This window comes from Drosophila innubila (genome assembly GCF_004354385.1).
Source record: "Drosophila innubila isolate TH190305 chromosome 3R unlocalized genomic scaffold, UK_Dinn_1.0 2_E_3R, whole genome shotgun sequence".
In the NCBI taxonomy this organism is placed as follows: Eukaryota; Metazoa; Arthropoda; class Insecta; order Diptera; family Drosophilidae; genus Drosophila; species Drosophila innubila.
Window position 1 is genome coordinate 1,200,002 of NW_022995380.1, and position 26,773 is coordinate 1,226,774.

The 26,773-nt window shown below is 38.6% G+C and overlaps 1 protein-coding gene across 7 annotated transcripts in view; it reads right to left on the reverse strand.

Moving 5' to 3' along the window:
- LOC117791476 (polypyrimidine tract-binding protein 1) overlaps positions 1–26,773 on the reverse strand; it is a 180,586-nt gene continuing 153,813 nt past the window's right edge. For 4 of the 7 annotated variants that reach the window (XM_034631250.1, XM_034631244.1, XM_034631249.1 and 1 more), the window contains 8 exons: positions 19,861–20,199; positions 18,842–19,127; positions 18,331–18,524; positions 17,734–17,767; positions 8,850–8,942; positions 1,953–2,169; positions 1,356–1,433; positions 1–1,285 (listed from right to left, as the gene is read on the reverse strand). In XM_034631250.1, coding sequence (XP_034487141.1) covers positions 1,153–1,285; positions 1,356–1,433; positions 1,953–2,169; positions 8,850–8,942; positions 17,734–17,767; positions 18,331–18,524; positions 18,842–19,127; positions 19,861–20,199 — 1,374 coding nt within the window. In that variant the 3' untranslated portion in view covers positions 1–1,152. The remainder of the gene's footprint in view (positions 1,286–1,355; positions 1,434–1,952; positions 2,170–8,849; positions 8,943–17,733; positions 17,768–18,330; positions 18,525–18,841; positions 19,128–19,860; positions 20,200–26,773) is intronic. The other 3 variants (XM_034631248.1, XM_034631245.1, XM_034631246.1) reach the window with 3 other exon arrangements.

Consider the following 26,773-nt stretch of genomic DNA (forward strand, 5'->3'; position numbering starts at 1 on the left):
ATGATGGGATCTCTTCACACGCCCGAATAGTTTGATTTTATTTAATGTTAATATTAAATGTAATACATTTCTCAGCGCCATTTGCTTGGCTTTTCAATTACGAGTACACTTAGGATTTAGTGTGCACGTTGTTGATCTAATATTGAGATTTAATTTTAACATTACGCACTACTAACAAAATGAAAAAAAAAAACATTTAAAAACTTCTTAAATGCTCGCAAGCCATTCAAGTTCAACTCTTCTGTAGTTTGTTTGTAAAAATCAGGATTATCAATTAATCAAATTTCAATCACTTAAAATATAATAACAGTAAATACTCGTACATAATAAAATGTTGCTTATTTCCTCATTTTTTTTTTTGTTTGATAACATAAATTTTGTTGTCGATTTTGTTTTGTTTTGACTCTCTGCTGTTGTTTTTTAAAACCAAAACACAGTACAGTGCACTCAAATTACAACTATTTGTTTTTTTTTTCTTGTTTTTGTTTCTCAATGCATCTTACTAGACTTATCGACTATATATATATATATATTTAGTTTTAATTTTAAGCTTATGATTATACGACGTCGCTGATTGTTTAGTGGGCTCTTTCTTTATTTCTTTTGCTTTCTTTTAAATCTGTTTTGTTGTTTGTTTATTTTTTATTTTCTTGTGTTTTTGTGTTTTTCATGCTGCACTTTTGGCAAACATTTAAATTGGTATTCTTTCATATAAGTAGAAGTGTAGCATGTACTCGTATTTGATTGTATAATTAATTGTAGTTTTTGAATTTCTTTTAGAATTTCTGCAATTAGAGTTATGATCAATAATGAAAACAGTTATGTTATTTTTTAAATTTAATTTAAGAATTTCTATGTTGTGTATATAGATTAGCTATAGCTCTTGCATCGATTGTTGCTGCTGTTTCTTGATGGGTTGGGATTGGTTGGGCTTTGTTCATTTGTTGCTGTTGCTGTTGCTGTTGCTGTTGCTTTTGCTGTTGCCTGTCAGTTGAAGTTCAAGTTGAAGTGGGTGTTGTGGCGATTGCCCTGCACGCCGCTTGTACTACGAATTATAGATTGTATCTGTTGCTGCCAAAAGAACTGCTGCCGTAGCGGATAGCTGTTGTTGGCACTCAGTCAAGTTCAGTGAACCTGACCCCGGGTCGGATTCTAGATGTTCGACTTGGAGAAGCTCACACGCAAATGATTGGACTCCGACAGCTGATGATTGTGCATTTTGATCAGCGCCAACACGGCCTCCTCTACTGATGACAGTTGCAGCAACGCCATCTTGCGGTCCTTGCTGTAAACGCAAATACGAAATTCAATTAGCTAAATGATCTCACTGTTTGCATGAGGTGAATTCAACTTACGGGAAAAACTTGAATGCTTTGACTTCAAAGTTGTTGGAGGTGAAGGCTTCTTTGATGTCATCCTCAGTGCAGGATGAGCTGTTGAATACACACACAAAAAAACATTCGCCAAATTAACAGCTATCGATTTAAATTGGCATGCTGTGCGTCTATAGATATCGCATAAACATCGCACACCACGCACCATGCACCACCGCACCACCGCACCACAGCACCACAGCACCACAGCGGCAATAGCAGAGGCAGAACCACAGGTAAACACATAAATTTAAACGCGAGCTTTGCTCTCTCCATCCTCTTTGCCATCTTTGGCATATATAAGAACCTGGCGGGGCGCTTTGTCATATTTGGCAGACAAAAGCGACACGGGGCGTCTGCTCTGACTGCCTCGACTCTGTGACTGGATGAGGATGAGGGTGGTGGTGAGGGTGTGGGTGTGAGTGAGGGTGGCTGCTGCTCATAACGGTAATTGTAATTGCCCGCGTGGCGTTGATGAAAATACAAACTCCAGCTGTGTTGACTATATCTTGTTTCTTTAAACGTATCACACGATACGTACACAATTATCAATAGATAGATTGTTAGATAGATACTTACGGAATGTTACTTAAATGCAGTGTCGCCGATGGCGGGTAGATGTTTTGATAGTTCTTGCTGCCGGGCTTCTTGAAACGATGCAACGGATTCTGTGAATAGTCACGTGTTAGGCCCGCGTCCGGCTGTCCTTCTTTTGGCAGCTGCACGGCCTGATGTTTGCTGGCCATGACACGTATTGGCTTGCCCCATAAACGTAATTTATCAAGGTGAGACATGGCTGAAAATATCAACAAAAAAATAAAATAAAAATAAAACAACATGTTAAAACGAATGGCAATGCATGAATTTAGTGGTAAAGTTTTATCCAATAGCTCCCTCAACTTCTAGTCGAGTGTCTGGGTGAGTCTGTATGTTTTAGGGGGGAGGGGGAAGGAGTGTGATAGAATATTTGTTCAAGTTTGTATTCATAGATACAACTACACGTCTACATGTGTTCACATGTGTAGATGCAATTTATATGCTGCGTTACAAGCCATAAAATTACTTTGGCGCGCCCCCATTCCGCCCATCTTCCCGCCTATCTCCCCGACCATCTTCCCGCCCCCTGTGCTCATGCACAGAGTCAGCAATAAGTGCAGGCAAATATTTACATTCTAAAATGTAACTGCAACTTTATCAATGTCGTCTGCCTTTGGTGATTTACAAGCAAATGACTCGCCATAAAATGCATTGCCCACAAAAGTATGCTACGTTTTTTTCGCTCGCTGTTTTCCCTCGCTGTTTTCAACCTTGTTTAACATCGTCTCGATAGTCATAACACCTGAGGCTTAGTTGCTGTGGCAGACAACAGTTGCACATTAAGTTAAATAAAGTTTATATTTTCAACTCGATTGCGATTGCGATTTCTTTTCCGATAGTGATTGCGATTGCTATTGCGATTTCGATTTCAAATTCGATTACATTTTGATTCAATTTGCGTTGGGCAAGTCATGCTGGGACTTTGTTGTCCCTTTTTTTTATGTGCTTTTTGTGCATTATTTTAATAAATTATATAACATTTTATCATTCTGCGCAGTTGTCATGAACAGTAGCCGACTCTTCAGAGTGGGGGGAGGTAAAGTTGCTTATGTTTTATTGTGAAATAATATGCTTACTCAGCCGTTTATTGTTTGCCTAATGGATTAAATGATTTTACAAAAAAATAAGGCTTGAAAATGTAATAAATTGTTAAATAAAAGGCAGGCCACAAGGACACAAGGACACCAGGACACCGGGAAAACAGGCAGGCACAGTGACAAACGCTTCTGCCACATGCGTCGCCTTCGTGTAAGAGTATATGACAAACACTTGTAATAAAGATTAATGTGCAGCCGAGACGGCGCTCCGCTAGCTAAATGGAGGGACGGATGAGCAAGGACTGAGGGATGGAGGACCAACTTTGCCTATCATCTCAGCGCTTTTGAAAGTGTTGCAGCTGCTGCTGTTGCTGCTGCTGCTATTGCCTCTCGTTGCGGCTTTGGACTGAGAGGGCAGGCCCAACTCAAAAAGTATCTTAAAGTTTTAATTACCAACCTGACCAGTGGCAGCCACAACAACAACAACAACAACAAATCATTATTAACTTGTGCAAGGCATTAAAAACAACAAACAAAGCAACAAAAAAAAAAAAAACAAAAAGATTGCACGCACAGCTGAGCACCATAGAAACCTAAAGGATTTGTAAATAATAAAAATAGAATGGTATTCCTTGGCAAGCCGAAAATGTGATACTCTTGCAAAACTCTGAATTTAAATGTTGACTGATCGTTGTAAGGGTGGTTCTGTATAATTTGTAAAATTAGCATAGAAACCCTTTATGGAATTTATTAAACACTCTGTAAGGATATAAAACAGAGACAAGCAAGTTGGGTTAAGCTTTAAACACAAAAGTGTCTTGTATATAATGCGGCAGTTCTAAAGGATTTATGTGTGTTTTAAGTATGAATGAAGTGGGTTAGCAACAACAACAACTTGTAATAATGCCCACTTTGCATTAGCTCTTGGCTGTGACTCAGGTGAGATTGATTGTTCTTATAAACAAGAAATGCCATTCTGTTCTAACAACTAAATACTCGTAACTAACTTAAGTCACTTACAATTCATGGCATGGCATTTGTCATATGGAAACTATGCAAAGTCAGTTCATCAGAAACTTTGCCCGATTCTCGACTGCGTTAAGTCATTCAAATAGTCACTTAACGATGAACTCGAGTGTGCTAGCAAAACTTTGTCAAAACTCTGTAACAAGTTTCACATGACGTATGCGTAATCGGCTCATAATATATAGATGCGATAGATATAACATATACACACACATACTATATGTAGTCGGATGGGTGTCCATTGTGCGCAAATATTTGTTTGTTTTTATTGTAAATACTTTCATGCGTACGCTGCTCATGCAAAATATTTTGCAGTAATTTGTACGCCAAAATAGCACAAAAATTTATTTACGCAAATTCCCCAAGCAACAACGTACAATATGAAGCGCCAGATGTGCGTGTGTCTATAAATTTATATGAGGCTGTTATGTGTCAGTGTGCGTGTGTGTGTGTGTGTTTGTGTGTGTAGGTGGTGTGTTATGTGTCTATAGTTTGTAATAAGTTGTACAGAAACTTAATCCCGACAAAGGCAGACACAACAAATGACGCGCTTCCGGTCAGCATCCATTTGCACAACATTGCCAACGCACAGTGGGCCGTGTGATAATTGTAGCAATCAGTAATTTATTCCAAAAACTAATTTGTGCAGGAAAAATCAATGCATTTCTTCAAAATTTTAGTTTTTTTTTTTTTAATAATGTTTTAAGATTTACTCTTTTTATTTTTCTAAAAAACATTATAAGCAAACCAGTTCTTATTTTGAAATTGTTAGAAATATAATTGAATATAATTATAATTATAATACATATATGATTGATTTATCAATCAAATACATTTTTTTAAAAAATTTAAATTGCATAAAAGCAGGATCCAAAATATATCATAATATCCAGTATTGTATAAGTATTTGAATTCATTTAAGGTAAACTGACCAAACGGTCCACTGTGCATCGTTGCCATCGCCTGGCGAATGGACCATTATAATATTTCCCACATACACACACACCTCACTCCGTTCCTTCAAATGAACCAACCCGCCCATATGCTTATTGTTTTAACAATGTACCTATGTGTGTAGTTTTTGTCTATTTCTACGTTGGCTTTGGCTCTTGATTGCTGTCGCACTGTGTTTGCTTCGAGTTAGGTCTCTGTCTGTCCGTACGTCTGTCTGTTCTCTTGACTTCATTCACAAAGAAAAAAAGAAAGTTTTTTTTTCGCTTTTACGCTGTAATTCGTATGCTGAGTGTGCAATTGTAACCGTATTTTGTGCACACCAACCCACAGAGAGGGAGAAAAATTGTATTGTCCATGCGAGACACTTTCATATGCATGGTATGAGTGGACGATTTGGTTATAGGAAGGGGCTGTGTAAGAGGGAAGAATTGGGGGGACACGGGACATCTGCTGCCTGGCCAATTGGTCTGCACTGGATCGACCAGGGGGTTTGTAATCGTCTTTGTTCTGGCAGAGTTGCGAGAGTTTTGGGCAAAGTAACGAATGAATTTGTTAATATTTTATGAGCGCATAAGTGCGCACTCACCGACAAAACTCCAACACTCCTCCTACACCCAAAGAAGTTACTGTGAGTCCACCTGAACGGATGGACGGACGATGGAACGGATGGACGGACGATGGAACGGATGGAATAAGGAATATGCTTGGTTCGGGGAAACATGAGAGTTCAGCCGGAAGTGTTTGCCATTTGGCAGCCCTCGCGGCACATTAGTAGTCTACATGTTGACGCAGCGCCATTAATATTTTCACATGCCAACAGCAATTGGGTGTGTGTGGGTGTGAGTGTGTGTGTGTGCACAATAATTTGCTTGTCGAATAGCTTTGGTTTGTTGCCACTAATAATGAGACGCATTTTGTTGTTTGCATATCTACAAAAAGTTGTAGCATCGCATCGCATTGCATTAAACCGCATGCAACATGCCACATGCCACATGCCACTTGCCACATGCTGTGGTCTCTATTTTGTCAAATTATTGACAAATTCAATAAACATTACGTATACGATGCGTTGCATATTTCAACTGATTGCAACTGATTAGCCAGGAATTGCAAAAATAATGAAGCCAGCAGAAACACAAAGAATATGAAAATACTAGAACATTGACAGTATAGTTGATTGTATTCAGAATTCACAAATATCAGCTCAAAGTGGGAATGCCTTTGAGCTCAAATATGCGATAAATATGGCAACTGTTGCAGTAGAAAAAAGGGGAAAAAAGAAAACAGCAAATATATTTGCATAATGATTATTGCCATTATTAATTAAGTGCAGCACAAAGCATATTTTTAAAGGTTTATCAAAGCCAATGGAATCATTGATGTTCCTGAATTCCTTAACCCTCTACCGCATATAGTGCCATATATGGCTTTTCATTTTTAACGTAATTTACTTTAGCTAAAATAGTACTTCAGCAAAGTTAATTACTATCGGCCATTTTATTTGCACTATTTTCTGTTGGAAAAAATGTATAAAATTAATTCTAATGTTGCTTTATTTCGTGTTTTTATGAACTTAGTTAAGGCGTCTCTCGTGAACGAACGTGAATTTTGATAAACTAGATGAACAATGAATTTTCGAATGAAATTTTCACCACAAAAAACAATTTTTTTTGTAGAAGAATAATTTTTTTCCAATAGAAAATAAAGTTTTCTTTTATAGAAACGTATAATTTCACTATGGGTAAGCCTCATATGAATTATTTATTGGAAAAACTGCCGAAGCCAATTTTCTTTTTTCTCCGAAATTATTTACCCAAAAAAAAAATTTCTTCAAATATATCTTAATTTTATCCAAATAAACGCATATCTGCATAGAAAAAATGTTTTTCTTTAATGGTTTTGTGCTCATGCAGTAGAGGGTTAAATGATATATACTATACAATTATTTACAATTTAATTTTAAAATATTTATCGATTTAAAAAATAACAGAAAATATAAATATTATTAGTGAATGGGTATGCCCTAGTCGATCAGTCTTTCACAGCTTGTTTCAATTTAAATTTTAAATCGATAAAAAATCTGAGCTCGTGTTTTTTGCAATGGTTTTAAATGCAGCCGCGTGTCCTGCAATTTGCTGGCAATTTCCGTTGCATTGCATTCATTGCACTAATTTAATTTATTTAAACTTTATTAATAACAACAACTGCTGTTAATGTTGCTGTTGCTGTTGCTGTTGATGGTGTTGCAGCAACACAAACAAACCAATGCAATTTACAGACATGTGGGAAATTATTTGTTAAGTATTTAAGCATCAGCAGCTTGAATGTCATATGCCGTCAGCTACATGCTGCATGTTGCATGCCCCAAAGCGGCTTAAAGTGAGGAAGGCATATGTGCTTTCAATGATCAATCGCCATAAGCAGCTAATAAACCCGCTTGCACAACGCTGCGTATGCGCAATGCGTGCAATTACTTAACACCAGCAAAACTATAATTCCAACTCAATGTCAATGTCGATGTCGATGTCGATGCTGATGATTCGATCGTTGCTCGGTGTTCGTTTGTCGTTTTCAATTAAACGGCCCGTGGGCATAGCTTTGACAGCTTTTGAGTTATTTTTCGAATACGCGTAAATGAAAGGAATATCCAGTATACGCCTGGTTCCCCCCCGCTGTCCGAGACATGACGCTGTATTAAATGGAATACAACCAAATTGAAATTGAAAAGGTGACGCTGTCAGCGCCGCTTCGTTTGTGCGTTTCACTATTCATTATACTCTTGCAGAGGGTTAATTGATTCTGTCACAAAATGTGTAAGGAGCTTAATACAGGTCCGAACATATCGGAATCGACCGGATCAAACGATCGCTCAAAAGTCAACTTTTTAGCGTTAAGAATTTTTCTTAAGATATCCCAACTAAACTCACAAATTGTATACTTTTTATTAATTTATACAACCCAAAAATCCTGTCACTGAATCAATTAGTAGAAAATTAAACACAGGACACAAGAGCATAAAATCTTCGGTGTGTCATAGACAACTTTATCATCTTGTTTTTTTTTGTAATAAAAATGAATTTGGCACATCGGTTGGGTGCTCTTAACGCCTCGCAATGGTGACGATTTTCATTTCGTTTAATGCGAACACAAATAGCTAAAGGCCAAGGGGTCAAGGAAGAGGGAGTCAGAAGCGAAGCCCGACAATGGCAAAGTGCACACAAATAAATGCAATAAAATGATTGGCATGTCCTGCTGAGCAGGCACCGCGGCGCATCATGGGTCAGTCAGGGATTCCGCAATGCAATAAGAGGCAGAGGCAGAGTAAGAGGCAGAGATGTAAGCAGTGGGTAGAGTGGAAAGTGGATGTTGTTGGTCCTGGGACCAGGTGCTGGACAGGCGCTGGTAATAAAGCGCTTATAAAATTTCATTTATGTGCCCGAATAGTCGCTGCTCGTTGTTGCCACATTGCAGTCGTTATGCTCGTATCTGGCCATCTCTTTCGCTTTAACAATTTTTATTATTAATACATTTTGTTTGTTGCATTTGCAGCAAGAGCATCGAGTCTGGTTGCCAAAGGTATGCAACGTTTGGAATTTCATGTTGCTGGAATTTTTCATTTTAAACAAGCTGCAAATTGCAGCTGCCCCCTTCTTGTCCCTGTCCCTGTCCCAGTCCCAGTCCCAGTCGCCGTCCCTGTCTTGTTCGCATTTCATTCTTTATTTTTTATGTGATGCCTCTTTTCGCTGCCGCAACGATAAAGAGAGTGCGCAAGAGAGACAGCTGCAGATTTTTCATTACTTTTGGGTAGGTGTTTATTTTTTTTTTATTTATTTTTTTTTTTTTTTTGGCATATTTGACTTACCCAAATAAGCTTGCTGCGGCTCCGCCATTTGTATGAGTGCCGAGTCCTTTTTGTTGTATAAAATCTTTACACGTTGCACATCGCCGTATACACCTGTGAATTACGAAAATATTTCAGATTATTAATATTGAGTTTCACTTTATTGCAGTCACATTAAAGACGAAAACATACACGTAATACTAGTACTATTAAATGAACTTTATTGCTACCGAGAGACTACTGAAAATTTCCAAATTATACGCAAGTATTTAGGACTGTTCTTTAAACAACTTTAAGCACACAATCTACAAAGTAGTGCACGGTCATAAGACGCGACTTAAGCGTCGACGCTCAATGCAAAAATGGCGAGCCACGAAAAATTCGGACAGCTAAAAGAGATGGCGTTAGTGAAAGGGAGAGGGACAGAAAGATAGAGAGAGAGAGAGACAGAGTTTTATGTACCGCGCAAATGTTGCCACATTCAAGACGAAAGTTTTACACACCACCAAAAAGCCATAACGTAGCCATACGTTGATGCAACTTTTGCCTTAACCCCTTTTCAGCTGCCCCATCCTCTCGCAGGTGCAACTGCCAGGTATTATTGCCGGGACGATGCCGTTAGTATCATGTACGAAACTCATAACTAGCTCAATAAGTTTTCTCAGCTATTTTTTACGACCAGCCACAGCTTCGAATTCAGCCAGCTACAGCTTTAGTGACGCATCGTCTCAGGCTTTAGCTTCAGCTCCATCTCCATCTTTAGTTCTGACTCTGGCAATGGACTATGGGGAGCTATCCCAATTTTAAATTTTATTTTTATTTTTGGGAATTAATTGATTACCTAAGCTTGGTCTATTTTTTTTTCGAGTTTTGCTTATATTATCAATTGTAAGACGTTGTCATGGCATATTGTCTTTTGTTGTCGAAGATAATTTATTATTAGACCTTTGACAAAATGTTGTTCAATTCGTGGAACTATGATGTAGAAATATAGAAGCACTCGATCAACATACTAGTTCATGTATAAAAACTTTTGTGTTTTCCAAGATATCCATATTAAACTAGGCAACTGTGTGTTATGTTATGCTCCATATTATACACATATTATAAACTTCGGACAACTATAGTATTTAGCTGTCATACACCGTTTTTTCAATGCTCAATTTTATCAAAGACATATTTACAAATTTAATAAAATTACCCAAATATTTCTTAAATATTTATCAAACCACTTAACTAGACATTGGCCATTTTATTGTAACATTTGTTTTTGGCACATTTACAACCAGTCATCATTTTCCAGATACTATTTATGTTCTAATAAATATAATTTCGTAAGTGGAAAAAAATGCACATTAATACATAAGAAAAATAACTGCCCGATTGTTTTCCAATGCGTTTGAAGCAAAAATTCGTTAACTTGCATACTTGTGTAAATTGGATTATTGTTAGAAAAATGTGGAATGTCCCCATAGTGGAACGGTTTCCGTTGTATGCTTTTTAAGGTTGCGCCACGCGGCTGATTTTACAGCTGTCAGACAAGGTGTTGCGGTAGACGAAGGAGGAGATGAAGATTGAGGAGTAGGTAGAGGAAGGTGGAAAGTTTTGATGCTGGGTGCGTTATTGAATTGTATTTTATGACTTTACTTGCGCGGCAACGCCGCAACGCCGCAAAGTAGGCAATATGCAATATGTCGCTGTGCGGAAGTTGAAATTTAAGAAACTTTAAGTGGAAGAGGACAAAAGCATTTGCTTGTGATTTGTTAGCTTGGGTATTGGACTTATTTTTCTTTTTTTTACTTTGACAGCTGCTTGGTCGAAGGTGCAAAATGCACGCAGAGTCCTTTTACCCTGATCTGGATCCTGTACTGTCCTGTCCTGTCCTGTTGTCCTGTCCGTGTGTAGCCAATCAGCGGCAAATTTGCAGCAGGGCGCAAATTGCCACCAAGCATAAAAAAATAGTTGGTAGCTAAAAGCTGGCCCTTGTTTCCTTTCTAACCTTTCCCCTCGCTTTCCATTTTTCCGCTGCTGCCATTGTCCAGCAATGCAAACAATGTAAAGTGCAGGCGCCCTCGGTTGCCCAAGACAACAAATCGAATAATGCGAAAAGTAAATTTTCAACTAGTCCCCCCCACATCACTCTCAAAAAAAGAGAACTAAAAGCAGCAAAAATAAAAATAAACTCAAAACCGAATGGCAGTAAAAGTGAGATTGAAAGAGACGGGAGGGAAAGGGAGACGAATGAAGCGGAGCGCTAACAAGTTACAAAAGTAGCAATAGAAATGCAGGTAGTAAATAGTGCGGGAAATGGAGAGAGAGAGAGAGTGGAATAAGGTGGTAGTAGTAGTAGTTCAACAGTTGGCAGTAAATCCATTTTATACAGTCGACTGGATGCCTGACTCCTCTGGATGCCTGGCTGACTGCACAGCAGAGCACAGCTAAGAACTGTGCTGCAAACTAAAACTTGACTTATGCCAAACACCGAAAAATTTCGTTTGCTTGAAAATTGGCTTGCACAGTAACCAGCAGCAGCATCAGGCAGCAACAATTGCAGCAATAAAGCAAGTGAAGCGAGCCAAGTCAAAGTCCAGGTCAGAGTGGCCAAGAGCGTACGTTCTATGTACTCGGATCTGCTGGCATTGGCAGTGAAGCGTATTGAATGCCAGTCTCCTTTCTCCACTCTACACTCTCTCTTGCCTAGCACCGTCACTGTTTGACGGCTAACTGGGCGTATGCGCAACTGCTGTTACCATCAGTTGGTTGCCATGCAAAGTGGCAAGGCAGAAGACTTGGACCCCCAAAAGTCCCGCCCTTGGCCAGACTTTATAATAATTTATTATCGCAAAAAGGTCTAGCTCTACATCTAGCATGCTGGCTGACTTTGAATATGTTTGCAGACTTTTCTTATGGCGTTCGCTTTCTGATTCCCCGGCGACCCATTAGTCGTATGTTTGAGCATATTTTAGATGAAAAAATATCGCCACTCGTTCGTCGTTTAATGCAAATTTCTGTGGCTTGTGGCCTTCATACTTGTAATAAAATGAAACGAGCGCGAGAAAAATTCGCTCTAAAGCTCTAAAACAGAGTCTGAATGAACTACAACTTGTAATTTAATTCAAATATTGCCAAAAAATACTAAAAACTAATTTGTCGATTTGCTTATATAGATTTGTGAAGCCATCAACAGTCCATTTAGGCTCATTTCGTATGCCTACATTAATTTCCAAAATATCAGTTAAACGAACTTGTTAAATTATGAAAAAATCCATTGAGATGATTTGCACACAATTCTGCCTTTTTCCGGTCACGCCACTTTATCAAATTGCCTCTCTTTCGTTTTGCCCTCTCCTCCCTTCTTCTCCCTCTTCCTCTGTCGTCGAATTTGGGCAACATATAAAATTTTATGAAATTATTTTGAGCGCCAACAGAAATCACGCACACAGTTCCCAGGTTCGAGCTCATAAAAATTCAATTAAACACGTTTCAACAATATTTTCGGCAATGATATAAATTTTTAGCACGCCATTACAATTACATAAGCGGATTTCCACACACACACATATGTGGACCCATCAATATGTTTGCCAGACGATTTGCAGACTGATTAAGTTTTTATTGTATATGTAGATGGGGATGTATATACAACTGATGCCACATTGCATAAAGAGGGTCAAATACCTGAATGGACCCCAAAAAGTAGACAACAGTTTTGTTGCCAGCAGTGATGTGATAGGCGTGAAGAGGAAGGCGGTCTCTATTAAATCGGCGTCTATTGAATGGCTGACAGCAAAAACTGGAATGCGGCATGTGTCAAGCGTCTAAAGAGTCGTGTCATAGTCAAAGTAGCATTGAGCAGGGCAATTCGATCCCTCCACCCTTCTTGCGCCCTCTGGGCTCGCTCAATTGAGTTGTTGGGCTGTCCAACAACAAAGCGCTGTCAAAACTAATAAAATGTCTCGAGTCAGAAAGGGTTACGTTCTGTCCTTTTCCTTTCTAGCATATTTTTTTTGCGCTTGATCAATCTGTAGGAGAGCTAACGTTTGAAGTGCGTCGTTTTGTGGGGCGTTGCACAAGCTTTACGCTTGCCACTCTTATTATTTGATATGCAAACAGCTTTTAGGCAAACAGCCATGATTGAAGTGCAGAATTTGCCACCTAAACGTGGCCGTCAAAACGTTGAAACTCGCGTCATGTGGAAATTGTGGTTACGTGTCCTTTCCCCTCGTTGCCATTAACATAACAAAAGGCGCTACTCCAGCCATGTGTGTGTGTGTATGTGTGTGTGTGTGTGTGTGTGTGGAGTGTGTGTGGGTCGTGTGACAATCGCCAGTCGCGTCGCTTGTTTGTCGTACAAGTTTCCTCAAGTATCATTGCCGAGCTCTATTGGCCAGGTTCACCGTGTGTTGAGCTACTTGGAAATTCAAAGGTTATTACATAAAATTTTAGCTCTGCCATTTTAGCTGATTGCTCGTTTAGACCAGACTCGACTGTCGCCTGACTCGCTGACACTGGCAGGCGTTTGGCGAGCGACTTTATCTAAATCTATTGGCACGACATTCCGAGTCATGGCCCGGCCAATAATAAGACGCTTAAGAAAGAGCATTTCAGCTTATCGACAACGACAACGACATCGAAATCGACAGCGACAGCGACAGCGCTGCTCAAGGGTGTAGAGAGCACTGCTCGAAGGGGGGCTTTAAATAGTTCACTTGTCTTTTATTATTTCATATAGAAATATTAATCAGCATTTTTAATAGTCAAAAACAGTTTTCTTGATTCTTAAAGATTTTTAAACTTATCTACGCTATTTTTCTTTAGGTATTTTCTAAGTGCGCATATTATATTATTAGTTTGCGTGGATATTTAACAAAATTTATTTAAGATTCGATTTTCCAAGTCTAACTCTTTTTTTATGCACGACTGACAGTTTCCAAAGCTTTCAATACAACTCTGAGCGGATTTCAGAAACTTAAAAATGATTATCTATGAATGTGGAGGGGGTCAGGGTCCTTCACTGCTGGCCCCTGCCTACGCCCTTGCCGCTGCTTGTTGTGTGCAACGGGGCGTATGATTTTCGTACATCTAACAATTTTCTGCTCCACGCTTTGCACCAGCTTCAGCTTCAGCTTTAGCTCTTGGCGTTAAATCAGCAATCGAAGCTTTATTAGCACTGCAAGGCAGCTGCCAACTACGAACTGCCAACTTGTTGGCTGACTCGACTGCAGTAATTCTTAACTGTGGCTAACGAGCTGCTGATAGGATTTACTGTGGCTCAGTTGCTTTAAGCTGCCCTTAGCTCTATTCTCTTATTGTGTTTGTTAGTCTGTGTGAGTGTGTGTGTGGTCAGACTTCACTTTATGCACACACAACAACAACAGAAATAATCATTTTTAAGCAATTAATGCGTATGGCAAATTTTTGTTTACTTTATAAGCGATAAGCTCGAAATGCTGACAGAATCCAATGCAATTTGTAAATAAAGTTCACACACATGTCTGTGTGTGTGTGTGTGAATCAAAGCCGTTTGGCAAGATGAGAAAAGCAGCTTAAACCACAGCCAACTTCTCGTCTCTTCCCTTTTGGCTGTGCGGTTGCGTTTGTTTGTCACAAGTTTATATTTGGGTATTTAAACTCAAATTAAATGCATTTACATGCAAACAAAGAGACGCACACAGACACAACACACACATAAACACGCACAGTCGCACAGATACATAGACATGTAAACAAGCCGCAAACAAACCGTTTTGTGTCACCAGAGACAAAAGGCGGCAACAGACTTAACGTCCCTGTGTGTTCGTTATGAGTGTAGTGCGTGTGTGTGTGTACGTATGTGTGTTGTGGCAACACAAAAATGCAAGGGGACAGCAACAAATCCATTATGCTGCAATTATGCGCTACACTTGGCAGCAGCAACAACAACAACAACAAATACAACAAGGAATGCCTCAGGCACTCGCAGGAATCGAAGTATTTTGGTAATTAAATAAAGCAAACAGTTAGATAAACTACTCGAAATGTGATAAGCTCGACTGCGAGAGACCCTGTACTAATTCTGTAAAAAGCGAATTTTTCTAAAAACCAAATAATGTTCATGTTGAGTTTCTTATCACAAAATTGAGAATTTATATTTGACACTTTTTAAAAAACTTTATAGACCCTTAGTACTTTTTAATTACAGGGTAAAACAGGGAGAGAGAAAGAGCAAGAAAGTGAGCGAGAAAGAGAGTAAAAACAAGTTATATGCCGCACATGTGAAAAGTCAAGTCCAAATGCTATAAAATTGTAGAGCTCTGGTCAGAAAGAGAGAAAAGGATGGAGGGTAAAGTTGGAGCAGAAATTCAAATAGCAAACCCCATTAACTTTACAAAGTTAGTTAAATTCATTTGGCAAACAGACTGAGACGGAGAGACATGGCGACAAAAAGCAGCAAGGAGACAATAGCACAACCACCTTAACCACCTTAACCACCCGACATAGTGAAGCACTCAACCACCCAAAACAACGACAGCTACGAAAAGTCAAAAGTAAATTTTATTTCAATTGTAAAGGCAGCAAAAACTGCAAACTGAATGTGTGTGTGTGTGTGTGTTGGAGTGCATAAAATGCATACACATATGCAGAAAGATAGAGATGGAAATAGTGGCAAAGGGAGAGGGAGAGCACACACAATGGCAACAGCAACAGCAACAAGAACAGCAACAAGCGCAATGATAACTAAATAAATGGACATTTTTATAGCTATGCACTTCCGCACTCAATCTTTTGTTGTGTGAACGAGTGTGTGTGTGTGTGTGTGTGTGTGTTGTTATATGTTGTGTGCGGCAGGATGAGCGGCATGTTAAAGCATGTGCTTGTTGTATTTGCATGCAAGAGCTGAGCTGAGCTGAGAGATTCAACGTGCAACAATAGGCAACTGTTGCAACTGCTGTTGTTGTTGTTGTTGTTGTTTGAAGACAGGGGTGGGGTGTGGCGCCACGAGCGCACTTAATTCATGTAATTTTACATGCACACGAGCATGTCGCAGACAACGGCAAACGGCAACGGCGAACGATGAAGGAGCAACAGGATGCCATGCAAGTGTGTGTCTGAGTGCGGTTTCACTTGTTGCCCGTTGTTGCCACAGAATGGTTTTTTAATACGTGTGTGTGAGAGAGTGTGAGTGTTTATGTTATCTCTTTACGAGTAGATGTGTATGCGACTTGTGTAGATTTATGCAAGTGCATATATTTTCATTTTCATTGTTTTACAATTTGTAAGCACAACAACTTATGACAGGATAACTGCCAACGGCGTCTACATATGCGACTATTCTGTGTGTCACACTAGCTACCTTTCTCTCCCTTTCCCCACTCCCACCACCCCTCTTTTTCTCTCTCTCTCACTCTTTCTATTGCTTTCTGGTTGGCTCAAGATTGCGTCCATGCTAAAACTATTTCAATTTCAAGCTGATGGATTTGCTGCTGACCCCAAAGCAAAAAGCTATTAGAAAGCCATTTGTAGCATTTTATTGTACTATAGAAGTTTCTCGTGTTTTGTAATACAATATAAATATAAATGGAAATGCGAATACAAATGCGAATACGAGCACGAATCGAAATGAAAATGGAAATGCAGAAACAACGTTTAGATGATGTTATTTAATGCACATTTCCGTTGCAACTCCTTTAGTTTGCCACCTCGCACCTCTGACCATTATACATATCTATTTAAACTGTTCTCATGTGGCTTTATTATGACCAGCGTGCCTCTCAGTTGAGGCACTTTTTGATTAAGTTTATAATAATAAAGCTTGAACCTAATGCTGTTCGCATAATGGAACTTTGATCGGACACAAGCTTCTGTGTATAAATTGTAAGAGTAGTTCAATTTCATATTGCTTATCAGATCAGATAATAGTTAAGGTTTTGAAAATGTTTGCAAATTTAGTTTTGCAAAATGCTTATCTTGACCCTTTATTACTTTTCATACTTTTAAATGGCTGCTTTGGTTCTAAGAACAATTTCAAAACATAATATGAAGATCCGCTGGATTTATCTATTATTATGATTAAGTTGGTTAAACAAATTACTTGAAATTTTAATTTTTAAGATTATTTTAGAGTTTAATAGCAAGTCGAGAAAATCATACTATTTGTTTTAAAAAGGTTTTTTTTCCTATTTTGCTAACTTTTATTTAATATTTCAAATATTTTCTTTGTTTGTCATGTCTGCTTTTCATATTTTTTGTTGTCAATATTTGCCATTGCGATTGTTTTGTCTTTCTGTCTTCGTTTCTTTTTTTACTCGTCTCTCTTCCCTGTCGCTGTTCCTGTCTCTGTCTCTGTCTCTGCATTCTCAGTATGTCTTCGATGTGTAAATAAATAATTCATGGCACTTTTGCTGATTGCACGTAAATGGTGTAAATTTCAAACGGAAGCACGCCAACGAGTTGTGCTGAAGGGACAGTTGGGGGAAACTAAAAGAGAAGTGAAGTTGGAGTTGAAGTATAGAGAAGAGCAGGAGCAACTGAATGTGTGGGTCGTGCCTGTGGTTGACTTTTTTTCGTTATTCATTTTATTTTTTGGCAGCTTTTCTATTTTCCTACAGTGTAAATTCAATGAATAATCAAGCGAACTACTTAAAAAGTGGTCAAGGATTGCGTTTAGATATGCATTGTGGCAAGGACCTTAGACAATGGCAGAGTCAAATCGAGCAGACCAAGATAAATGATAGAAAAAGAGTAGATCTACTAAGTGTTGGATGCAGTTTACGAATAGAGCTGGTCCGCTCAACATTGACTGTGCCATTGCCAAAAATACTTATAATATATATAAAATAAATTCAAGAATTATTAAATATTTATAGATATTTTTATATAGATGTATGTCTGTAGGTAATTTGTTTTTGTTTTTGTGCAGACGTACCAAAGAGGGTAAATAGAGCATCAGGCGTGACCATCTACAGAGAAAAAAGAGAAAATAGAAGTTTGTTGTCAGTTAGCGAGAGTTTTGTTTTAGATGTATTAAAAATCATATAAATCATACATTAAAAACAGGAAAATAATACACATAAAAAGTAGCAGCAGCAGTTTTTCTATTTTTTTTATTCTTTAAGTGTTTCAGTTTATTAACTGAGTGTAAATAAATTGTGAAATTATTCAGTGAAACAAATACATTTACTCACGTATACATTAAAATTGTTATGTAAATTTGGAAATGAAAATTGAAATAAAATAAATACTTCAAAACAAATAAAAATACAAATGTAAATGTAAATGTAAATGTAAATAGAATGCAATTTGTGAAAAAAAATGCATAGACGAAATGCAAACTAATTACAGTTTATATACGAAATACGAATACGAAAATGGGTACGAGTATTTGTGAGTATATAGAAGGGGGTGGTATGGGTGGAGGGGGCAGGATGTTCAAATGTGATCATTCAATATTGGGCCGCAACTTAATTATGGTTTTGGTTGACTTGGGCATAGTTGATTAAAGTAAGAGTATCAATGGACTTACCTCCTCATTTAAATTCGAAACCAGCAGCACATTCGAGTAGCCGCGCATGGCGGGGGCGGCAGTTTGAAGGGCACCGCTGTTGGCCAACGAGAAGGCGGCCAAATTGGGCAGGGCGTTGCTGTAGCCACCGGTCAGTGGTGTGCCCAGACCCAGAGCGAAAGGCGGCAGCACGCCGGGTGCGCCCAGACCGTTGACTGAAAGATAGACACAGACAAAAAGAGAGAGAAAGAGAGAAGGAGAGAGAGAGAGAGAGAGCGACAGAGCGATGAGGTATTAGCAGATCGAATATAATGTTGCAGTTGCAAAGTTGCATGCGACAGCTTAAATACTAAACGAATCGATAGCGAGTGTAAAGGTAATAAAGTTCCAAATTAAAGCAGTGTATCTGTGTGTGCGATGTTTGTGTGTATGTGTGTGTGTGTGTGTGTGTGTGAGTTTGCGCATAATGCAGTCAACAGGCAGAGACAATAAAATAAATGATAATAGAGGGAAATTGTTCAGTTTGTGTTACCTATTTTATCACCTGTTAGTGAGGGCCGCTGGCGGGCGGCGATCAAGAGCAGATCATTGGTGTTCATTAGGCCTCCGGCGGTGGGCATGAGATCAACGCCGGGCTCGCCAGGTGGCAGCGCCGGATTCGTGAAATCCCTCGACTTGTCATTGTTGTACTTGACATTCAAGGCGGTCAGTTTGCTGTTGTCAATACGCAAAGTGCAGCACCCATTGTAGATATTCTGGCCATCCAATATAGACTTGGCCTGCTGTGCCGAGTGTGCATCCGGATACTGGATGAGAGCCTATCAAAAAAAGAGTAAATACATTTTATGTAAAAATCATGTAAGTAATTTAATTTTTAATTTATTTTATTGCACAGAAAAAAAACAATAAAAATTCAAATTTTTCAAACTAATTTTATAAGTATCACAATTTTTAAAAGTTATATTCATAGTCTAGTTTTTTGAGTTAATATAAATTTCTTAGCTAGATGATGAATTAAGTGATATGTTACAAATATCCTAATAATATAAGAGCATATATCCAAAATTAAATATCTCCAATTTAAAACTAAAAATTGTTTGACAAATTTAATACTTTAAAATAAATCCAACATAAATAATTTTGGCAAATAAATATGAAAAAAAACACCAAACAAATTAAAAGCATGCAACTGCCATGTTAGCAAAAAATAAATTTTTATAAAGAAAGATGAAATATTGTACATAATTGAAATGAATAGAGTTTAAATAGGACTCTGAATAGTTGAAAAAGATTTAAGCTTAATCCCATAGAACTATTCTTAGCAAAATGGAATAAACATCGAAAAATTGCAAAGAGAATAATTAATAAATATTAAAATATTAAAAATAAAATAAAACTGATTATTAAATAGAATTCTGAATAGTTGAAAAGTGATAAGGAGTCAGCAAAGAGTACTCGAACTAATTCATGTCAGTATTAGTTGTGACATAAGTAAATGTAATCTTTCGTGGCTTTATCAAGTTGAGGTCAAAGTAATCAATGTTAAAGTACCTGGAATGAATTGTTCTTGGTGAAGGTGACAATTTTGAGCACCTTGCCGAACCGCTGGAATATCTGATGCAATATGTCCAACGATACGGGGTACATCAGTGTCTCGACAATCACACGCAACACGGTGTTGGGTCCGCCGGCTGCATTGGTGTTGTTGCCAGCTGATGACGCATTCACCGCACTCGTGTTGTTCTGCAAGATTGCCACAGTGCTGCAGTTGTTGTCGCCGGTGTTGTTGGCATTGTTGGTGCTCGCATTGCCAACGGCGCACAGCGGCAATGGTGATCCACCGGCGGGCGATTGAATGCGATAGTCGCTTTGCACCACCGACGAGTTCTGCTGCAATAAAAAATAAAGAGAGATGAAGGGTGAGAAGTTGTTAACGCAGTTGCTAGTAAAGTTTATCAGTTAAACGTTGCACATAGCAAAACTTTGTGCATTAATCAAAAAATGGGAGATGAAAAACTTGCGATGAAACACAATTTATGCAGGCAACTGGTCGAAAATATGCTAAGCATTTACAGCAGCAACAGTAGTGGCAACAGGAACAGCAACAGGAGCAATAGGAGACGGAGCCGGAGCAGGAGCAGCAGCAACAACATGAATGGGATATGTAATGGCAACAGGAAGAAACATTTCGCCCAGCAGCATAAATCTCAATCAAAATCAATAATATCAAGTACCGTAATAATAAAAGGAAATCAAAGTGCGGAGCTATCAGGGAAGCAAGGACGTCATCAGGACGCACGCTGAGCGGCAAAAAACTTCTTGCGTGAAATATACACGTTCTATCGGAAAACAATTTAATGACATTCGGAAGTAAATTTATTCCTATTCGTGCTGAATTTTGATTTCGAAAATCATAACGTAAACACATTCGACCGTCCTTAGCAGCAGCTTCCCTCACTCTCCGCAACGTTTTTTGTGCGTTTGTCAGCAGCAGAGGGAAAGTTCTAGACACACGCCAGGACAGGCTACGCAGTCAGGCAATCCCCCTAAGGCATGCCATTTGTTTTTGCTACCTTTTGCCAAGATAAATTCCCGTAGACGAAACAAAGCCAAAAGAAAAACGACGACGACGAAGAGGAGGACGAGGACGAGGAGGACTAGGCTGACTCTCTGCTTTTGGGCGCATTTTCTGCTCAGGTTTATAAAAATAATAAAAATTGATTAGAATTGCGCCGTGTGAGCTGGGAACTGAGATGCCAGTCCAACAGTCTTACAGTCTGTCTGTCTACCTATGTGTAATGTGCGTGTATGTGTGTGTATGTGTGTGTGCGTAGGTCCTTATGTCGATGGCAGATGGAGGCAAGCCGACTGTTTCCGATTCTCATACATGTTCCATACTCAGTCTACGACTGTAATTTGATACTTCACTTTGGCTGATTATTATTACGATGACGATGACGTTGATTGTGTAAAAATTGTAATGTAATTGTAAAGCAAATATATGTGTGTGCTCTCTTTCTCTCTCTCTGTCCCTCTCTGTTTGTTTGTGCCTTATTTAAACTCTGTTGACATTAACTGCCAAATCAAGTGGGGCACTTGAACGAGACTGCATTCATGTATGGCATAATTGCAACCAAATATTGTGCAACACATTTATGGCCAAGCATATTGCCAACTGGCAACATCATTAAATATAACAAATTGATATGCACAATGTATATATATATGTGTATTAAATTTGTGTAAGTGTGCGTGTGTCTGTGTGTATGTTGGCTTTCCCTTGTTGCGGTTTAGTCGCCTAATGAGTCAATTGTGCATTCCCCATTGTTATTGCTCCTCTTCCTGTTGTTGGAGGTTGTGGCCAGCTTGTGACATTGATTAGTTGCACACACACACACACACACACATGCACATACGCACACTTACTGATAAAGTTAGACGAACTCAGCACATTGTTATAATTAAATAAGATAACTCAACTGATAAACTAAACTGCTTTGATAAGCAAAAATATTAAATGAGCTGATAAGCGCAATTATCGATCCATTGTTGCGTCACTCTCTCTCGCTCTCTCGCTCTCTCCCTTTATCTATTTCTCGCTCTATCGCATATCAAATGCCATATTTTTAAGCTGCAACATTTGACAGTTCCCGATGGACTTGTGCCATCTTAAATATTGGACTGAGAACATACAGCAAAAAAATATATAATGCAAAGTCAAATCGTTTGTCAGTTCCCCCGAGAATAGACGCGACCAGTCGACAAGCTGCTAAAAAGAAGAAGACAAAGAAAAAATAAACCAAAAAAGGATACTAAAAGCTTTTACGCAAACTTTTGCAATATTTACGTAAAAAAAAGAGACACGACAAAGGGACACTTTCTCCCGTCTCCCATCTCCCATCTTCAGTCTGTCCGTCCCGTCCAGTGGAGGACATGGGCCAAGAAGTCGGCAAATGGCTGCCGCGTTGTCAAACAAAAAACTGAGACAAAAAACTCCACAAAAATATTGGTGCAACTTTCACTTAGTGCGCTGCATCAATATTAGTTTTTCATAGATGCGTGAGCTTATTCTAACAATCTCTCTCTCTCTCTCTTTAACATACTTAATACCATGGTTCGGCACCGAAATATAAAGTTATGTTATCTTTAAAGCCAAGCCAGAATAAATTACGGTTCAAATATAATTGCATTGATTTCATTTATTTATATCTTTTACTACATTTGATTTAGCTTGACTTTAAAATAGCGACAACATAATAATAAAATCATTATATTTAGATTTATAAAAAAGTTAAAGATATTTTAATTAATAATTTTTAAGTTTCAAAAGTTGAGGAATTTAAATAAACAATTGAGAAAATTTAATACTTTTATTATATAAAATTTGACCAAGGTCCCAAACAAAGTCTTGGGTTTCGGGAAAATCCGTTTTTTAACCAAGCCGAAGCCTTACTTCTCGAACCATTTCTAAAATTTTAGAGGGTTACACCTTACTTACAACTAGGCTCCACATGCACTTAACAAACTGGCTGAGGCCGTGGCAAGTTGCAGGCTTAAGTGGCAAGACATTCCTCTTCTGCGCCAGCATGCGTGCAACAAGGATGTCGAAGTGAGCAGCAAGTTGCCACTTTTGTGCGGGAAGCAACTTGCCCCTACTTTCAACTTTCTTTTCCTAGTCCAACCACAAGCTATGAACTTCTGCAGTTAAGTTTTAAGGCTCAGCCCCGGATTATGTATTGCTGCACACTTTGCCGCGGTTGTTGCCACTTCTGCCACAGCCTCAGCTCCTTCAAGCACCCCATACTTTACTGCGGCCAGCCTGCTCTTAAAAGTGGACTGAGTTGAGTGCTGTTGTTGGCCAAAAAAAAAAAAAAGAAAATTACAAAAAGTCGGTAACCACACAGCAAAAGTCTGTTTGGCTTATTTATGGCCAAAACAAATATGAACTTCACAAAATGCGTTGAAGGCGCTCAAAAACTTTACATAAGTAAATACGTCAAGAAAAAAAAAACCAAGAAGACAAGGAAAAGTGAAAAAGAAGGAGCAAAGACACTGACAGCAAATCCGTTGTTATCCTTTGCCTAAAACTAAGCAAACACAAATATGCATAGGAAAACATTACGCAGCCAAAAAACAAATAAAGGCAACCAAGAGGGTATTACATTTATAGAGGGGAGCAGGGGGAATAGAACTAATCAATACAATGAAAATATTGACGCTGAAAAGTCACTGCAAAAAGCGTGGAGTAAGTTGTCAGTTGTTGTTATCATTTCTGCAAGAATTTCTCACTTCTTTTATGATTCTCTCGTGTGCAAATTTGCTCACGTCCTTCTTGACGAGTGTGTAAAACATTGTAATTTAAATCCATTTTCAGCACGCCAACGTCACCAATCAAAATGGCAAGCGATTCGACGACTCCAAGACTCAGTGGAGTGCTGGCAAACAGTGAAAGTGAATAAGGGAAAAGAGGCAGAGGACAGGGGACAGAGACAGGAAGAGCGACAGCATCCTGTCGCATAACTCAGAGGATCAACGACTCGTCGTTGTACTACAACAGGAAGCATTGGCCAAGTTTCATTGGCGTCGTAGCTGTTGTGAAAACAATAAGATTAGCTCACTTTTGCCAGCCGAAAGATGACGGCAAAAGTAAACGTGAAATGAAATGAGAAAACAACAACAGCAACAGCAGCAAAAGGGGGCAAAGAAAAACAAAAGCAACGCATAGAAAAATAAACAACGCGCAGATAGAGCCGCCACACACTCAAACATACACACACACACGCACACACTCACACACAGATATGTGAAATAACTTCACACCGAAATCCTTTAACTGCACACGCATCAGCTTGAAGAGTTGGACAAATAGCGTGCGCCAAAGGAAAATGTCTCTCTCTCTCTCTCTCTCTCTGCCACACACATTTACAAAAGAAAATAGAAAAGCCGCCAGCTGTCGACACAAAACTTCATCGAATGTCAGCAGGCTGGCAACAAATTAAATAAACAGACGAGCTTGGCTTATATTATTAACACCAAATCGAATAGGAAATCTCCCTCTCCTCATCTATATCTCGCTCTCTCTCTCTCTCTCGCTCTCTCTCTCTCTTTGTCTCTGTCAAAGTTCACACTGCAACGTCTTTCGCATTTGTTTAAGCCTTTGCTAATCAGCTTGATCCTTTTTGTGGCTTAATCGCTTGACATTTGTATTAGTTGTTGGCCGCCTTAACACCCTTAGCACAGAGGAAGCGCATGTCAAATGTTGTCCACATTAATCTCATTTCGTGTTTTGGCACTAATGCTGACGCCTGATTTTTTCCTGATATTTATTCTATTAATTGAACGCACGACAACAAAAATAGTAAACATGCTTTAAGAACACATTGTATTTTGCTTTAAGTTGTATTAAGTATTTCAATATTAAATTAATTTATATCTATTAAAAATTGATATACTTATGTAAAATATATAGAAAAGTTTCAAATTTAAAAATACTTCCAAATAAATATAATCCATTAGCCTAGCGAAATTGCGGTAATATTTCTTCCGCCCTCTATCACCCATAAAAAAGAACGAATTTCGAAAGCAATAATAAAGTACAAGTCTGCCAAGTACAGGGTCTATCTCTGTTTGATTCACTCGACTGTTGCCATTTTTACCAGTTTAACAATTATTTAAACATTATGTTCCAGTATGCCAATTCGGAGTAAAGTATTTAGAAAGAACTCAAATGTCTGGCTTTATCTCGGTTCGATTTTAGTTTAATCACAAGGTAAACTTATCACAAAAGGGAAAACCAACATATGCAGCGCTTACACACACACACACATATATATATACACAAAGATACTCATATCTGACACGTAATCGAAGTGTTGTATAGCGCGTAGCTTAAACTGACAGAGGGAAGATTGTGACGCAAGCACCTCGACTGAGCTGCAACATTGTGTGTGTCCTGTCGCAAGTGCCAATTATGACGATTACTTAAATTAAGGTATACTATTTTGACCAGCTTTTCATTTACATTTGCATTTCTGTTTTGTTTTGAAAAATTGAATGAATGCATTGCAGACTTTTAGGCGCAACCAAATGTTACACAAGAGACAAGGCAAATGAGTGGGATGTGGGGAGCCAGAGGGAGGGGTTTGTTTTGAAATTAAATTTCAATCAATTTCGTTTTGTTTGCGGCAAAAGCTCTGAGCACGGTCTCAGTCCCAAGTGGATGTCAACCCTTTTCCAGGAGCTGGGAGAATGGCTAAAAAAATTAATTTATCAAAATTACAAACCCACGTACATAAAATAGAGGCAACAGCATGAGAACAGATGCTACAAAACAGACAAGACAAAACAATCACATGTCAAATTTGAGACCAGTTACTAAGCAATACATGAAGTGTGAGCAAAGGGGAAGCGGAAAGAAGCGGACGAGGGGTCGCTTTGGGGCTTTGGGTTCTGTGGATTTGTGGCCAGCTTGTTGTGTTTGTAACCACGTGAACTTCCAGTGCATTTATCTTCATTTCTGCGTTTCAACGCCAGAATGCTCCTTGCCCGCTGAAGCGAGTGACATGCGTGTGGCACAGTGTTGCTTTCTTAGCTTATTTATCGCTAGTGCTAGCGTTTTTTTCGATTGCTAATACATTTTATAAACAAAAATAAAATCGTAAAATTAACCCTTTTTTAAATTACAGCTAGAAAGTTTCAGCTAAAAATCCGTATTTAATTTTGAATTTATTAAACGCATTTAATGCAATATTAAGCATAGCTTTGATTTCAAATTCATAATTGTTAAAAGTTATCTTATTTTTGGTTTTGAATTTTACAAAATGGGCTGGCAAATTTAACAATCTTTATGTTTAGCTAAACAGCTCGAAATAGCTCAATTTATTTTTAGCTGTAAAAATATACTCCATTGATGTAGATGACAATAATAGTTTATCGTTACTTTAAGTTTATTGAGTTAAATAAAGTCACTACATTTTATTTGATCAAATTTATATACATTTTTGGTTAATTTTAACAACTTTCTGTTCTTTAATTCTCGCTTTGTTTGACTGTCAAATTCTGGCATCACTGGTGTGACAAGTAGAGAGAAAGAGAGAGAGAGAGAGAGATAGAGGGAGAGAGTTGGAGATGCTAAGATGCTCGAGAGCAAGACATCAACGAAAATAGTCGCAGCAACTGTTGCCTGAAGTGCCTGAAGTGTAGCTACTGTTGCTGTTGCTGATGTTGCCGAGGGGCATACATAGGTGAAAGGACGTCCCAGCCGACATGACATATTAGAATCCTGTTACAGAAGCATGTGTGCATGTGCGTGCGTGTGTGTGTGTGTGTGTGTGTGGCACATCCACTGAGGCAGCAACGCAGCCTGACTGCCAAATTGCCAACATAAATGTCAGTGGAGCACGGAGCACAGCGCAGCAAAGTATGCTACAGGGTTTTTCATTTCTGATGCTGCCACTTGGTTTAC